The sequence below is a fragment of the Budorcas taxicolor genome, chromosome 3 (genome assembly GCF_023091745.1).
Source record: "Budorcas taxicolor isolate Tak-1 chromosome 3, Takin1.1, whole genome shotgun sequence".
Classification (NCBI taxonomy): Eukaryota; Metazoa; Chordata; class Mammalia; order Artiodactyla; family Bovidae; genus Budorcas; species Budorcas taxicolor.
In genome coordinates, this window is record NC_068912.1 from 56,792,005 (window position 1) to 56,807,686 (window position 15,682).

Consider the following 15,682-nt stretch of genomic DNA (forward strand, 5'->3'; position numbering starts at 1 on the left):
TGATGCTGTGAAAGTGCTGCACTCAATATGCCAGCAAATTTGGAAAACTCAGCAGTGGCCACAGGATTGGAAAAGGTCAGTTTTCATTCCAATCCCAAAGAAAGTGAAAGTGAAGTCGCTCAGTCGTGCCTGACTCTTTGCGACCCGTGGACTGTAGCCCACCAAGCTCCTCCATCCATGGGATTCTCCAGGCAAGAATACTGGAGTGGGTTGCCATTTCCTTCTCCAGAAAAGGCAATGCCAAAGAATGCTCAAACTACCAAACAACTGCATTCATCTCACATGCTAGTAAAGCAACGCTCAAAATTCTCCAAGCCAGGCTTCAACAGTACATGAACCGTGAACTTCCAGATGTTCAAGTTGATATTAGAAAAGGCAGAGGTAACAGAGATGAAATTGCCAACATCCGCTGGATCACCAAAAACCAAGAGAGTTCCAGAAAAACATCTATTTCTGCTTTATTGACTATGCCAAAGCCTTTGACTGTGTGGATCACAATAAACTGTGGAAAATTCTTAAACAGATGGGAATATCAGACCACCTGACCTGCCTCTTGAGAAATCTGTATGCAGGTCAAGAAGCAACAGTTAGAACTGGACATGGAACAACAGACTGGTTCCAAATAGGGAAAGGAGTACATCAAGGCTGCATACTGTCACCCTGCTTATTTAACTTATATGCAGAGTACATCACAAGAAATACTGGGCTGGATGAAGCACAAGCTGGAATGAAGATTGCTGGGAGAAATATCAATAACCTCAAATATGCAGATGACACCAGCCTTATGGCAGAAAAAACAAAGAAGAACTAAAGAGCCACTTGATGAAAGTGAAAGAGCAGAGTGAAAAAGTTGGGTTAAAATGCAACATTCAGAAAACTAAGATCATAGCATCTGGTCCCCTCAGTTCATGGCAAATAGACGGGGAAGAGTGGAACAGTGGCAGACTTATTTTCTTGGGCTCCAAAATCACTGCAGATGGTGACTGCAGCCATGAAATTAAAAGACTCTTACTTCTTGGAAGAAAAGTTACGACCAACCTAGACAGCATATTAAAAAGCAGAGACGTTACTTTGCCAACAAAAGTCTGTCTAGTCAAGGCTATGGTTTTTCCAGTAGTCATGTATGGATGTGAGTTGGACTATAAAGAAAGCTGAGCGCTGAAGAATTGATGCTTTTGAACTGTGGTGTTGGAGAAGACTCTTGAGAGTCTCTTGGACTGCAAGGAAATCCAACCAGTCCATCCTAGAGGAAATCAGTCTTGAATATTCATTGGAAGGACAGAGGCTGAAGCTGAAACTCCAATACTTTGGCCACCTCTTGCGAAGAGCTGACTCATTGGAAAAGACCCTGATGCTGGGAAAGATTGGAAGGCAGGAGGAGAAGGCAACGACAGAGGATAAGATGGTTGGATCGCATCACCAACTCAATGGACATGAGTTTAAGTAAACTCTGGTAGTTGGTGATGGACAGGGAGGCCTGGCATGCTGCAATCCAAAGGGTCGCAAAGAGTTGGGCACAACTGAGTGACTGAACTGAACTATGTTCTAGGTATGGTTCTAAGCCCAGGGATACAAAGTGAACAAGACAGACAAGGTCCCTGCCCTTAAGAAACTTAAATTATAATAGAGAAAATGACAGGAAATAAATAAATCAGTAATAGGAAAGATAGTGAAAGAATAATGGTACCTAGTAACCTGAAAGAAGTATTTAATACAAAGGATGGCCAACTAAGGTTTTGCTATGAGGATGTCAATAAGCTGAAACCTTAACAGATAATATAAAGCCAACTGTGAGGCCAAGAGAAGTGCATTCTAAGAGGAAATGTTAAGTACAGAGGCCCTGAAGCGGTAAACGCTTGGTGCATTCAATGAATCAAAAGTTCAGTGTGGCCAGCAAATAAAAGATGGAAGCAATAGCCAATGGGCAAGTGTCTGATCAAGAAGGAGGACCTGTTGGCCCAGGTAAGGAATTTAGATTTTGTTGGGGAGGTAGGAATGCTAATTTAAAGATAAGTAACTCACCATCATGGGAAGATTATAATACGCATCTTGTATGATTCCATCACCTCACTGAGAATCATGTTCTAGATCTTTGCTATTCAAACTGTGGGTCAAGGACCAGAAATATCAGTTTTGGCATTAATAGGAAGCTTCTCAGAAATTCAAGTATCAGGCTTTATCTCAGTCCTTCTGAATAAAAAACTGTACTTCAACTGGTGTTCAGTATACACATTCTAAGTTGAGCAGCATTCACCTAAAGTGTTGTTCTGAAAAATCAGTATTTGCGACTATTAATATAAAACCGTATGCTTTAATGCAAATAGCCAGACGTTGGTTTAACAGTAAATTTAAAAAAAATACTATACTGTCCTGTAAGAGAATACAAATTCTGGATAATTCCAGAAAGGGGTTAAATATGATCAGACCAGATCAGATCAGAGATTTATTTATCTCAAATAAATATATGAGAGCAGACAAGAATAAAGAAGAATCATAAAAGATGATGCCATTTAAGCCTATTTGTTACTTTAGAGACAAGATGTTCCGTAATATAAAGATACTTTTATGTACTAGAGTCAACTTCATTTTCCAACTAGAGGAACCGATTACCTGTCTCCTGCTGATTCCTGTCCATTAACAGAGTAAAGCCCATCTCAAAAACATAACCTACATGGCTGAATCTACCTCATACTTAGCACTTAAGTCCTTTCGTGCCTTATATTCTCAAATGATTACCTCCTAATCTCCTTGTTCTGTTTCTCTTATCCCAACCTCTTAATTCTGAAAAACTCTTATTAAACTACAGAAAAGTTGAAAGAATAGTAGCCAATATTTGTACATTCTTCACCAAGAGTCACTGGTAACATTTTGCCACTTCTGTTTATCTCTTTCTTTCCTCCCCTCTCTCTATGTACAGACACACTTAATTTTTTTCTGAATCAAAGTAGCAGACATTTTTGTTCAAGCATCCAATCATGGGTCATGAATCACACTTGGTTTTCATGTCTCCTTAGTCTCCTCTAGCCCATCACTCCCCTTCCCCCCTGCCCTTTTCGGTTGTTATGACATTGACACTAATAGTTCAGGACAGTTGTCCTAGATGTATATGTTCTATATAACATTCTACAACATGGATTTGCTTGTTTTCTCAGGATGAGGTCCAAGTTAAACATTTTGGTTATATATTTTGGTGAGAACACAACTTGATGTTTTCTTTGAATAGTTCTCATAGTTGTGTCCAGTGTTAGAAAGTTGTCTTATAGCTATGATATATCTGATAATGACTTAGACCTTCCCCCCATCCCCGGCCCATGAAATATAAATCTGCCAAAGCTTACTGCGTAAGACATTTATAGGCATCATGTACTGGTACATTTTTCCAGTTGCATTTAGATGAGATAAAACTTCTGTTTTCCTTTTAATAGCTTGTCGTGTGTGTGTGTGTGTGTGTGTGTTTATGCAGCAAAAGAGATGCACAGACACTACCTTAAAGGCAAAGGGGTTACATAATGAACAACACTTAAAATGTATTTGTGGGGGCCAGAGTGGAAGAATAGCCTTGATCACCAGCTGACATACTTCAGAATGTCAGCTGGTAGTTCAGTATCTGTAGTTAATTAGGTAGGGGTGGCTTAATATACAAAATGTTCTCTAATACACCGTATCTAATTTTTTTTTAACTGACGCTTTCTTCTGACTAGAAACAGTTCTTCAAACAAGTCATAGGTGCTATTTCCTTTCCCTTTGCATGACATATTAGAGAGCATTTTAATTTTACTTTCAACCTAGTATAAGCTTCCTCTAAATGTAAACTTTTGAATTATAATATTAGATACCTTGAAAATAATTTCAAAAATATTTCCTGAAAATCACCTTGTATAATACTTGATTTTAATACCATATTTTTATTGTCCTTGTGAACTGTTCTGAACTGCCCTATTATTAAAAAAAATTAATAAATGACCTATTTTGCTCTTCTTTCTTCTCTGAGAAATAGTTTCTAATCAGTATCTAACTCAAGTGAGACTTAAAAAATGAGGGTTTTATTAAATCTGCTGTTGTCCTGATCTTCTATTTAAAGCCCAATTTACTCGTAAAAATATTCAGGGATATAATAGATGATTGTGCCTTCCGTTCTTTCATCTTCCAACCTCAGCAGTCCAGTCTGCTTAATATTTGCCTTTAATATCCCCAGCTCTTTCCTAGATTCATTTTTGCATGGGAGACTTTGCTAAACTTTTTATCTGCTTAATCATTCTTCTCAAAAATCTTAGAGGTAAAGACAGAGTATTTCTGGTTTGATATAAAAGCATTCCCTATGTAACAGTTAACGCGTATTCAGAGCTGGACACGACTGAAGTGACTTAGCAGCAACAGCAGCAGACACACTCCTCAGCTCTGCTTTCAAGTTTCCTTTATTGTGCATGTGATGTATACTGAGATTATGCTACATTCCTTGGGGAATTACCAAAGAAATGAAAAACAAGGCTACGTTTTTCAAAGAGCTTTTTTATAATTTACTAGGAAACATAAAACATAGTTGCAGGAACTATGAGAACTATTCAAAGAAAACATCAAGTTGTGTTCTCGCCAAAATGTATAACCAAAATGTTTAACTTGGACCTCGTCCTGAGAAAACAAGCAAATCCATGTTGTAGTGTTATATGGGCTTCCTTGGTGGCTCAGACGGTAAAACGTTTGTCTGCAATGCAGGAGACCCGGGTTCAATCCCTGGGTTGGGAAGATCCCCTGGAGAAGGAAATGGCAACCCACTCCAGTATTCTTGCCTGGAGAATCCCATGGGCAGAGGAGCCTGATGGGCTACAGTCCACGGGGTGGCAAAGAAAAATTTGAACAAATTAACTCTATTTTTCTAAACAATATTACTGAAGAAATGTAAAATATTATGTGAGTATTAAGAAATGCTCCTTGTAAACCAAGAAATATTCTGAAAAGTAATCATGCAGATTTAAAATCTACTACACACTGAATCGGAGAAGGCGATGGCACCCCACTCCAGTACTCTTGCCTAGTAAATCCCATGGACGGAGGAGCCTGGTAGGCTGCAGTCCATGGGGTCGCTAAGAGTCGGACACGACTGAGCAACTTCACTTTCACTTTTCACTTTCATGCATTGAAGGAAATGGCAACCCACTCCAGTGTTCTTGCCTGGAGAATCCCAGGGACGGGGGAGCCTGGTGGGCTGCCATGTATGGGGTTGCACAGAGTCGGACACGACTGAAGCGACTTAGCAGCACACACTGTATAAAATTAGATAATTTAGGACACTTGCCCTTGAGATATACAAAATTACATAATGAATAGTTTTTATGACCCACTTAGCTAAATAAGCTCATGTTTCTTCTCATTTACAAAAGAGTTATTTGATTTGGCTGATGAGTGTAGATTTTTGGTTCTATAGAAGAGAGTAATTGAGGATACTGCAAAGAGCCAAGAATTATATGGGGACATGATATGCCATATATAATTAGCCTTTACAAATAGCTCTCTAGTAAGAAAGCGTACCTAACCGTGTGTCAATGTTATTCTCTTATTTCAATGAGAGGATTAAAGCTATGCTAAATAGTGGGATAACAGCAATTCTGTGACAATAAAATAAGGTCAGCTATTTTCAAACAGATAAATACATTTTAACTACATGACTATCACAAATACCTGTCTAATAAGCTACCCCAATATGGTACTTGATCCTACATAGTATTTTCAAATATTATCTTTTCTTATCATGGGGCTCAATTCCTATTCCCTTTAATATCTGTGGAAAGAACTATACTTATAGTAAGAACTCCAGGTGTAAAGAAAATATCTGAAGCTACTGCTAAAGAGGGGAGTCAGTTTCAGTTTCTGAGATAACTTCCTCTACTTTTCTTAAAACCATTTCATAAATTATCTATCCATCTGTTTATCTAAAGATTCTTAACAACCTGAAAGATACTGCACCCCAATGTTCACTGCAGCACTTTTTATAAAAGAATACAAATTAACTTAATTACACAACAGGAAGAGTTATAGATGTGGAAAACAAGTTTACGGTCACCAGGAGGTAAGGAGAGAAGGGATAAATTGGGAGATTAGGACAGACACAAAACATACTACTATATATCTAAAATAGGTAACTAGTAAGAACCTATGTAGAGCACAGGGAACTCTACGCAATACTCTGTAATGACCTACATGGGATCAGAATCTTAAAAAGAGTGTATACATGTAAATGTGTAACTGATTCATTTTGTTGAACAACAGGAATTAACACAACATTGTAAATCAACTATACTCTGATAAAAAATTTTTTAAAAAGATTCTCAATAACTTGAAAGGCAAGATTATATTAAAAATACAAGTCATAACCCCTGTTCTCCAGAAGTTTATGCCTAATACTTACATGAAAGAAGGTAAGATTAAATTCAGGAGTCTAGTCACAAAACTGAACCATATAGAATACAAGTATTCATCAAATAAAGATTTCTCAGTGATGAATTGAGACAATATAATGATTTTTATTGCAGGGCATCTGCTAAAAATATTTCACAGTTTTAAAGGGCTAGCATACTGAAGAGTATCAAGTTTCTCTTCAAAAATTCAAGCTGTTAATTCATTTATTTCACAAGTATTTCAATACATATTGTAGGCAAGGAAATGTACTAAATACTGTGAAGAATGTAAAACTATAGAGAAGTTTGGTTGATCCATTTCTCCAGGAAACTTACAATCCACTGGGCTCAGCATACATATCCCTTAAAATGCTTTATCTTCTTGAAATACAAAACTTGAGTTAGTGTCAGAAAACATTATTAATCCAAGTGGTATTTACCTGATCTTGCAGTGACATCACTGGATTATTTTTGGTAGTGTTGATGTGAAGAACATGGTATTTATTCTTTGCACACAGGTCATAGGCAATATTGGTAAAAGAGGTGCTTGCAGTTTTGGGGACTCTGTTATAAATGATCACCATGTCGTCTTCCTCATCTAAAGCTACATCTTGCCGAGGGCCATCCATGGTATGTCGCTGCTCAATCTCTCGAACTTCATGTCGTGCAATAGCCCTTTCTGCAAAGACAAATATGAACTTAGTTTTGAAAGACACTATAAAGGAAGTTGTAAAACACTGAAAATAATTCCCTATTCCTGGAACATAGTTCTCCTACTCAAGAATGGGGTTAAGAACCACTAAAGAAATGTTTTAAGAACCAAAACTTCAGAATTATCTTGGAGAGATAATACTCATACATATGAAGAACAGAAGAAAAAACAGTCACTGAGTTTAGAATACAAGAGATTAGAGTTCTTCCATGTAGTTCAAAATACACTTTTCATTCCAACAGAATTTTTATAGCCTGTATTAATTCTCAAACACATAAAGACAGGTTACATGGAATACTAAACTTCACAGTAAAAATACACTTAGAAAATAAAATCACTTATAATTTAGGCAATGATTTAGAAATTTATTACCTAGGATGTAGTTGTGTGTGAGCTCAGTTGTGTCTGACTCTTTGCAATCCCTTGGACTGTAGCCTGCCAGGCTCCTCTGTCCATGGAATTCTCTAGGCAAGACTACTGGAGTGGGTTGCCATTTCCTACTCCAAGGGAAATGGAGTGGGGAATTCCCCATCCAGGGATCCAACCTGCATCTCTTGTGTCTCTTGCATTGGCAGGTGGATTCCTTCCACTGCACCACCTGGGAAGTATGTAGGATGTAATAACTCCCTGCCTTATCAGAATGTACTATGGCAGTGATTATGAATCCTTGTGTGATTTTAGGTAACAAGAGGAAAGATGGTATCATAAAACCTTTTTCATTTTGGTGTTTTAAACTACAGATAAATCCTGGCTATGTTTATTAATTAAACTCCATGGTGTCTCTAATTCAAATGACTGTTCACCAAGCAGTTTGAAAAGAAAGTTACATTAAAAATTTTTTTTATTATTTATTTTTTAATGGAAAGATAACTGCTTTACAGAACTGTTTTCTGTCAAACCTCAACATGAATCAGTCACAGGTATACATATTTCCCCTCCCTTTGGAACCTCCCTCCCCATCCCACCCCTCTAGGTTGATACACAGTCCCTGTTTTGAGTTTCCTGAGCCATACTATTCTCTATTTAATATAAGCTTCAACTTCAAATATTCTTTAGAATTAAGAAACAGGAATATGGGAAGAAATGGGGAGAGGGGTAACAAGACTGCAAATTACTCTGCACAAAGACAACTGCTCACACAGTATGCACCCTCCTACCACCAGATCTCTGTGCAAGCTACCTTACCCTGCCTGGAACTCTCATTCATTCTCCCTCTACCCCAATTCTGCCTAGTGAACTCCTCAAACCTCACATTCAATTTAATCATCACTTGCAAGGGAAGCATCATCCAATCTCCCTAACTAAGTCAAACCTCACACATACACACATGATGAATGTATATATACCTCATAATGCACATCTCATACGTACACATAATTACAATTTTACATTTTATGTGTATTAGTATCTACCATACTGGCAACAATTTAGTAAAATGACATAAAAAAGCAATGTGGTATAATTACAGTAACAAGTTCAGGCTTCAAATATTGTTTGACTATGCATCTTAAATTTTGATTCAGAAGATATGGCCACTACATTATAAAGCATGCTCTGAGCTGAGGATTCACCTTCAGAAGACTTGAAGTTCCAAGCCTGCTGCTTACTGGTGGTGGTTTAGTTGCTAAGTCATGTCTGACTCTGCATGGACTGAAGCCCACCAGGCTCCTCTGTTCATGGGCTTTCCAGGCAAGAATACTGGAGTGGGTTGCCATTTCCTCCTCCAGGGGATTTTCCTGACCCAAGGATCGACCCCACGTTCCCTATGTCTCCTGAGCTGCAGGTAGATTCTTCACCCACTGAGCATTCAGGGAAGCCCTACTAGCAGTGGGCTTTCCAAAACAGGAAGAGAAGCACACATATGAATATATACTATGCATATACACATATCTTTTCTCATGGGGGAGAGTTGGTTGGGAATATGGAGAAAACAAGATGAGCTTAATGTGGAACATATTGTTGGACTGCCTAGGATACCCAGGAGATGTAGATAACTGGGCACACAGCTCAAGTGCTTGAGAATAAACATTCATGTAGAAGAAAGACATCTGGGAAACCATAGGAATGACGAGACTACACAGATATTACAGAACATATAGCATGTAAAGAGAATTTAATCTTAGAATCTTAGGAAATATCAACATTTAAGGAACAAGAAAAAAAGACAATCAATAGAAAAAGGCTAAGAAGAAACAGAAAAAGAAACCTGGACAGACTTTTAAGAACCACATACCGCATGTTCAGAATGCACAATATTTTTCAAAATTTATGGTAGTTTACAAATGAATCTGTAATCGAGGTAATGTATGATGCTCAAGCATCTACACAGGATTTGCAAGTTCTCTCACTAAATTCAGCATGTATTTATGGAAAGCCTAAGAATATAAGTATAGTCAAGAATTTTAAAGGAATTGTATCTTCTAAGCAACCCCAAACTGTCACCACAATCCAAAACTATTACGGTATTGTTATGTCCTCACTCTCCCTTTTCCACTATGGGAAATAAAACAGTACTGCTGACATTTAAGTGCTGACAGAAGTTTAAGAGGTTATTTCCTACAGCAGCCCAGATAATATATGAAATTACCTTTACTTTTAATGGCTACAACAACCACCAATAATGCTGAATGCTTTCACTAGTTTTTCTGAACTCAGTATTTGGAAAAGAAACAGATTTTGCTATTCTTTAAAAGAAGTTATTATTTAGTTTAGGGATTAAAAAAATTTTTTTAAGGTGCTAAAACTCTATATAGAGTATGATACTAGCATGTTTTTAGAATTAATCATTATTCTTGGTTCATTATGTGTATTAAAGTTTATGAGCTATATATTTGACATTTCCTTAAAAAAAAGACTAGAGATCTTCAGGAAAATTAGAGATACCAAGGAAACCTTTCATGCAAAGATGCGCACAATAAAGGACAGAAACAGTATGGACCTAACAGAAGCAAAAGATATTAAGAAGAGGTGGCAAGAATACACGGAAGAATTATACAAAAAAGATCTTCATGACCCAGATAACCACGATGGTGTGATCATTCACCTAAAGCCAGATATCTTGAAATGTGAAGTCAAGTGGGCTTTAGGAAGCATCTCCACGAACAAAGCTAGTGGAGGTGATAGAATTCCAGTTGAGCTATTTCAACTCCTAAAAGATGATGCTGTGAAAGTGCTACGCTCAATATGCCAGCAAATTTGGAAAACTCAGCAGTGACCACAGGACTGGAAAAGGTCAGTTTTCATTCCAATCCCAAAGAAAGGCAATGCCAAAGAATGCTCAAACTACCTACTGCATCATGGAACTCATCTCACATGCTATGAAAGCAATGCTCAAAACTGTCCAAGCAATAGTGGCTCATGATGATTTTTGTGGTCCTTTGAGGATATGATGAAAGCAATAGATCTGGTCCCCAGAACGGCTGATGTGTACATTTCAGAGCTTCCTCCTAGAGCCCAACCATGGGCAGGTGGCTCCATGATCCCAAGTTAATTATTTTCAAAAAAAAAAAAGGTTCACAGACATCAAGGCCTGATAGTAAACTGCCTAAAGGTATTAGTATATATATCGAAAACAAGAGGTTACTCACAAAATTAGAATTGCAGGCAAAAAGTAATTATAGAGGAAATTGGCAGTGACGATTAGAGAAATGTCCACAGGGAGGGTGCCTTGTCACATTTGCCATGTCGGAACTCCCTGGTAATTATGCCTTTTGCGGAGCCAGACAGGAACTAAGAGCTTGGAGCTACCAAACACCTGAGTTAAAGTGTATCCTTTGCACTTTCTAGGGATAAATCCTCAGTTGTGTAAATCCCCAAGTACTGTTCTGAAGTATAATTTGTTCCCCATAAAATGTGCACACAGTGAGAAGTAGGAAGCAACAAAGGTGCACCAAAAGAATAAAAGGCTAACTGATTTCTTTTCCAGCACCACTTACTGTGAATGAACTGTCTAGTCAGACACTATCTGATCTTCATGGAAGTAGGATGTAGTAATTACTATGAATTAAACAAATTGGTTGTCCAATTGTATACATCATTTTCTTATGAATATGTTTAGCCTGAGTCAGTTTCCCTGAATTCAATCACCATGGGGACTGACAAAATAAATTCCAATATGGATGATTAAAGGCTGGACTCTCAACACTAGTAAATGCTTTCTTATGTGGTTTCCAGGCAGTGAGCAAGAGACACACGTGTTGTCCTTAAAACTTACAAGTGGACTTCCCTGGTGGTCCAGCGGTTAGGATTCCACCTGCCAATGCAGGGGATATGAGTTTGATCCCTGGTCCGGAAGAGTCCACATACCACAGGGTAACTACTGAGCTCGTGTGCCACAACCACTGAAGCCCACACACCCCAGAGTCCATGCTCCACAACAAGGAAGTACCACAGTGAGGAGCCTGCAGTCCACAACTAGAGAGCTGCTCCCACTTGCTTCAGCTAGAGAAAGCCTGTGTGCAGCCACAAAGACCCAGCACAGTAAAAATTAAATAAATTAATTACTTAAAAAAAACTTACACATATGTTTAACTGGATCATTCTATAGAAAGGAGCTGAGACCACCTTCTACTTCAAGGAAGATGGTGTAAACTTATGTTTTTGCTATTCCTCTCATGAAGTACAACTAAAACCCTGGACATTATATATACGACAAACGTTAAGTAACAGTTGGAGAGAAGAAAACAGACTAGTTAGAGCCCTTAAGATTCAAGGAACAACATGGTGAGTTCCTTAAGTTTTCTTTAGCCTTATATATCTCAGTCTTGGAGTAGCAGAAGCTGGCAACCCAGGAGCAGGCATACATAAAAAGACGTCCAACAAAAGCCCTGCCAGAACACCAAGAAAAGGACAGCATGGAAAGACAAAAAACTTTTGGACAATAATCACTCTACTCTAGCTAAACACCACAGAAAAAACTGTGGCCCCACTTCCATTCTCACAGGCCAAGCAGCTAGCCTAGACTTCTACCCTCACAAGGCTGTAATCAGGTACCCAGGATCTCTGGTGGAATGGTGTCAGAGAAGACAAGGGAGGGAGCCAGGACTTTTACCCTAGGCAACAGGTAACAAGGCACCTGTGCAGTGTCAGTGAAGACCAAGCAAGGAACCAGAATGTCCGCTTCCACACAGGAGTGATGAGAGGCCACCTCACCTCCCCACTTGGTGCTGTCCGAGGAGACCTAGTAGAGAATCAGGATGCTCACCATCACTCAGAGTAATGAGGCCGCTCCCATCCCTGCCCAAGGTGACAATGAGCTCACCGGGTGTTGATGGCGGCCTATCTGGGAACCTGAACTTCTACCTCCACTTTGCAGTAACAAAGCAGCAACCCCTTCCCTTGCCAGAGCAGTATTGGAAAAAGTCAACAAAAACAAAAGGTATTTTTAAATAAGATTCAGAGTACCCACAAATACAGAGAACAAACTAGTGGATACCAGTGATAAGAGGGAAAGGGGAGGGGCAATACAGGTGTTGGGGGAGAAAAGGGCTATTGTGGATTATATGACATCATGTGTGTGAAACTTTCGAAAACTGCAAAACACTATAGAATTTAAAGAATATTTTATTCAACCGAAGGAAAAAAGATCCAAAGTCTCACAACATAATATAAAAATATTCATGTTTCAATCAAATTGTACTCAGCATATTAAGAACCAACAAGATCTCAAACTCAATGAATAGAGATAAGAAATGATAATATAAAAAGGACAGCGATGTTAGAATTGTCACAAGATTTAAACCAGTCATGATAAAAATGCTTTCAAAAACAAGCTTGAACCAAATGAAAAAATAGAAGGCCTCAGAAAATAAGCTCAGTAATGAAATAGAATACATAAATAACTAAATGGAAATTTTAGAACTCAAAGAAGAAAAAAAAACCCAAATAAAAAGCTCAGTGAATGGGATCAACAGTAGAATGGAAAGGAAGGAAATTTAGTGAACTGGAGCATGGAACAAAAGAAATTATCCAATCAGAATAACAATGAGAGAATATAATAGGGAGAATAAAGCAACAGAACCTTGGGGAACTGTGGGATATAACAACAATATCTAAAATTGGGGTCACAGAGTCTTGGAAGGAAAGGAGAAAGAAAGCAGGGCTGAAAGAGTTCTTAAAGAAATATTGCTGAAAACCTGACATCTGACAGGAGGCAAAGATTTAAGATGCTGAACAAACTCCAAATGGCATACACCAAAGACATCCAAGACAAGACATATCATAATTAAGCTTCTGGAAACTAAAAATGAAGAAAAAAGGGCTTGAAATTAGCCCGAGAAAATGAAGCCTATTATAGAAAAAACTGGAGTAACTGCAGATTTCTCATCAGAGGTCAAAGAGCCAGGAGGAGGTGGCCCAGGTTTTCACGTGGTGAAATAAAATAACCCTAAACCCAGAGAAAATCACCCTCGAGAATGCAGGGGCGCAAGATATTCTCATATGAAAGAAACCTTCAATGATTTATTGCCACTGTGATTAATGACGTTTTCTAGATAGGAAAAAAAAATAAAAGAAATCTTAAAACACAAGGGAAAAAAAGGGAACAAAAAAATAGAAAGAATAAATATATGGGTAAATACAATAAACTGTCCTTCTTGTGTTTTCAAAAATATGTTTGACATATAAGGCAAAAATTATAACATTGTGTGATATGATTTTAAATGTATGCAGAAGAAATATTTAGTACAATTGTGTTGTAAGTGGCAGATAATGAAAGTATGTAAATAGAGGTAGTTTCTACACTTCACCTGAATTGGTAAACTGATGACACCAGTAAACTGTGACAAGTGATATTTATATGATGTAACACATAAAGCAACCATGAAAAAAATGCTGTACACTCAGAAACACACTCCAAGTGTTTTAAACTCAAAAACACTATGGATAAATCAAACTGTAACTTTTAGTAAGTGTAAAAGTAATTTATAGGAATGAAGAGAAAAGAAAAGAGGCAAGAAGAAAAACAGAAAACAAAACTGAAAGAAATATCAAGGAAACTTAAATACATAAGTGAATAAAAATGAAAATAAAATAAGAGGAATTCCCAAGACAGCAAAGACCCTGAGCTTACTTCCCCTCATAAGCACATCAAAATTACAACTACTTACAGATTGATGAAAAAGATCTGAACCTACCAGAAAAGATCTTCTGCACTAAAGGTATAAAGAAGGAACCATAACGGAGATGGACAGGAGAGGTGGAGTTGTAGACGAGTCAAAACCTCAACCCTTGGGTTGGGTGACCCACAAACGGTAGAACTGTTACAACTGCAGAGGTTCTCCCCCAGGGAATAAGGGGTCTGTGCCCCACAATGGGCTCTGTAGCCCAGAGTCGTGTACCAGAAAGATGAGCCCCCAGAGTATCTGGCTTTGAAGATCAGTGATGCTTATTTTCAGGAGACTCAGAAGACTGTGGGAAATATAGACTCCATTCTGAAAGGGCAGACACAAAATCTTGTCTGTTGTTGGAACCGGGGCTGATGGCAGTGAGGAGCCTGGGTCAGACGCACCTGCTGATCTTGGAGAGGGTCCCAGAGAAGCAGGAGGCAACTGGAGCTCACGCTGAGGCAAAGACACTGGTGGCAGCCATTTTGGGGAGCCTGTCCTACCATGGGGACACTGGTGTTGACAAGCGCCATTCTGGAATACTCCCTCTAGCTTATTAATGTCAAGACCCAGCTCCCTCCACCCCCCAGCAACCACAAGTGCTGGAACTCCTCAGGCCAAGCAACTAACCAAGTGGGACATGGCTCCACCCACCAGCAGACGGGCACCTTAACACCCCTGAGCCCATAGCAGTCCCTGAACATGAACCTAGCCACCACAGGGCCCAGAACGCAGCTGCACATACCAGTGTGAAGGCACCAGACCTTCCAGAGCTTCACTGCCAGAGACAGAGACCCAGCTTTGACCACCAGTAGGCAGGCAAAATCCCCAGAATACTCTGAGACCCACACCAGCAAGCCTGCTTTAGCATTAGGACCAGCTTCATCTATCCTTCCTAAACTATTTCAAGAAACTGCAGAGGAAGGAATGTTTCCAAACTCATTCTATGAGGCCAGCAACACCCTGATACCAAAACCAGATAAAGGTATCACAAGAAATGAAAATTATAGGCCAGAATCACTGATGTACTTAGATGCAAAAATCCTCAACAAATATTGGCAGAACAAATACAAAATACATTAAAATGATCATACTTCATGATCAAATGGACTTCATATCAGGTATGCAAGAATGGTTCAACAGCCACAAATAAACTAATGTGGACACTAACAAACTGAAGAATAAAAACTATATAATCATCTCAATAGGTGCAGAAAAAGATTTTGACAAAATTCAACACCCGTTTATGATTTTAGAAAAACAAAAACAAAAAAACAACTCTCCAGAAAGTTGGCATAGAGAATATACCTCAACATAATAAAGGCCATACATAAGCCCACAGCTAACATTGCACTCAACAGTGAAAAATTGAAAGCATTTCCTCAAACATTAGGAATAATACAAAGATGCCCACTCTCCCCACTTTTATTCAACACAGTATTAGAAGTTCTAGCCACTGCCATAGCAATCAGACA

At 38.6% G+C, this 15,682-nt stretch overlaps 1 protein-coding gene across 1 annotated transcript in view; it reads right to left on the reverse strand.

Annotated features, from left to right (window-relative positions):
* HS2ST1 (heparan sulfate 2-O-sulfotransferase 1) overlaps positions 1 to 15,682 on the reverse strand; it is a 187,734-nt gene that overhangs the window by 28,580 nt on the left and 143,472 nt on the right. Inside the window, exon 2 of the mRNA XM_052637779.1 lies at positions 6,833 to 7,071. Within this exon, the coding sequence (XP_052493739.1) occupies positions 6,833 to 7,071 (239 nt within the window). The remainder of the gene's footprint in view (positions 1 to 6,832; positions 7,072 to 15,682) is intronic.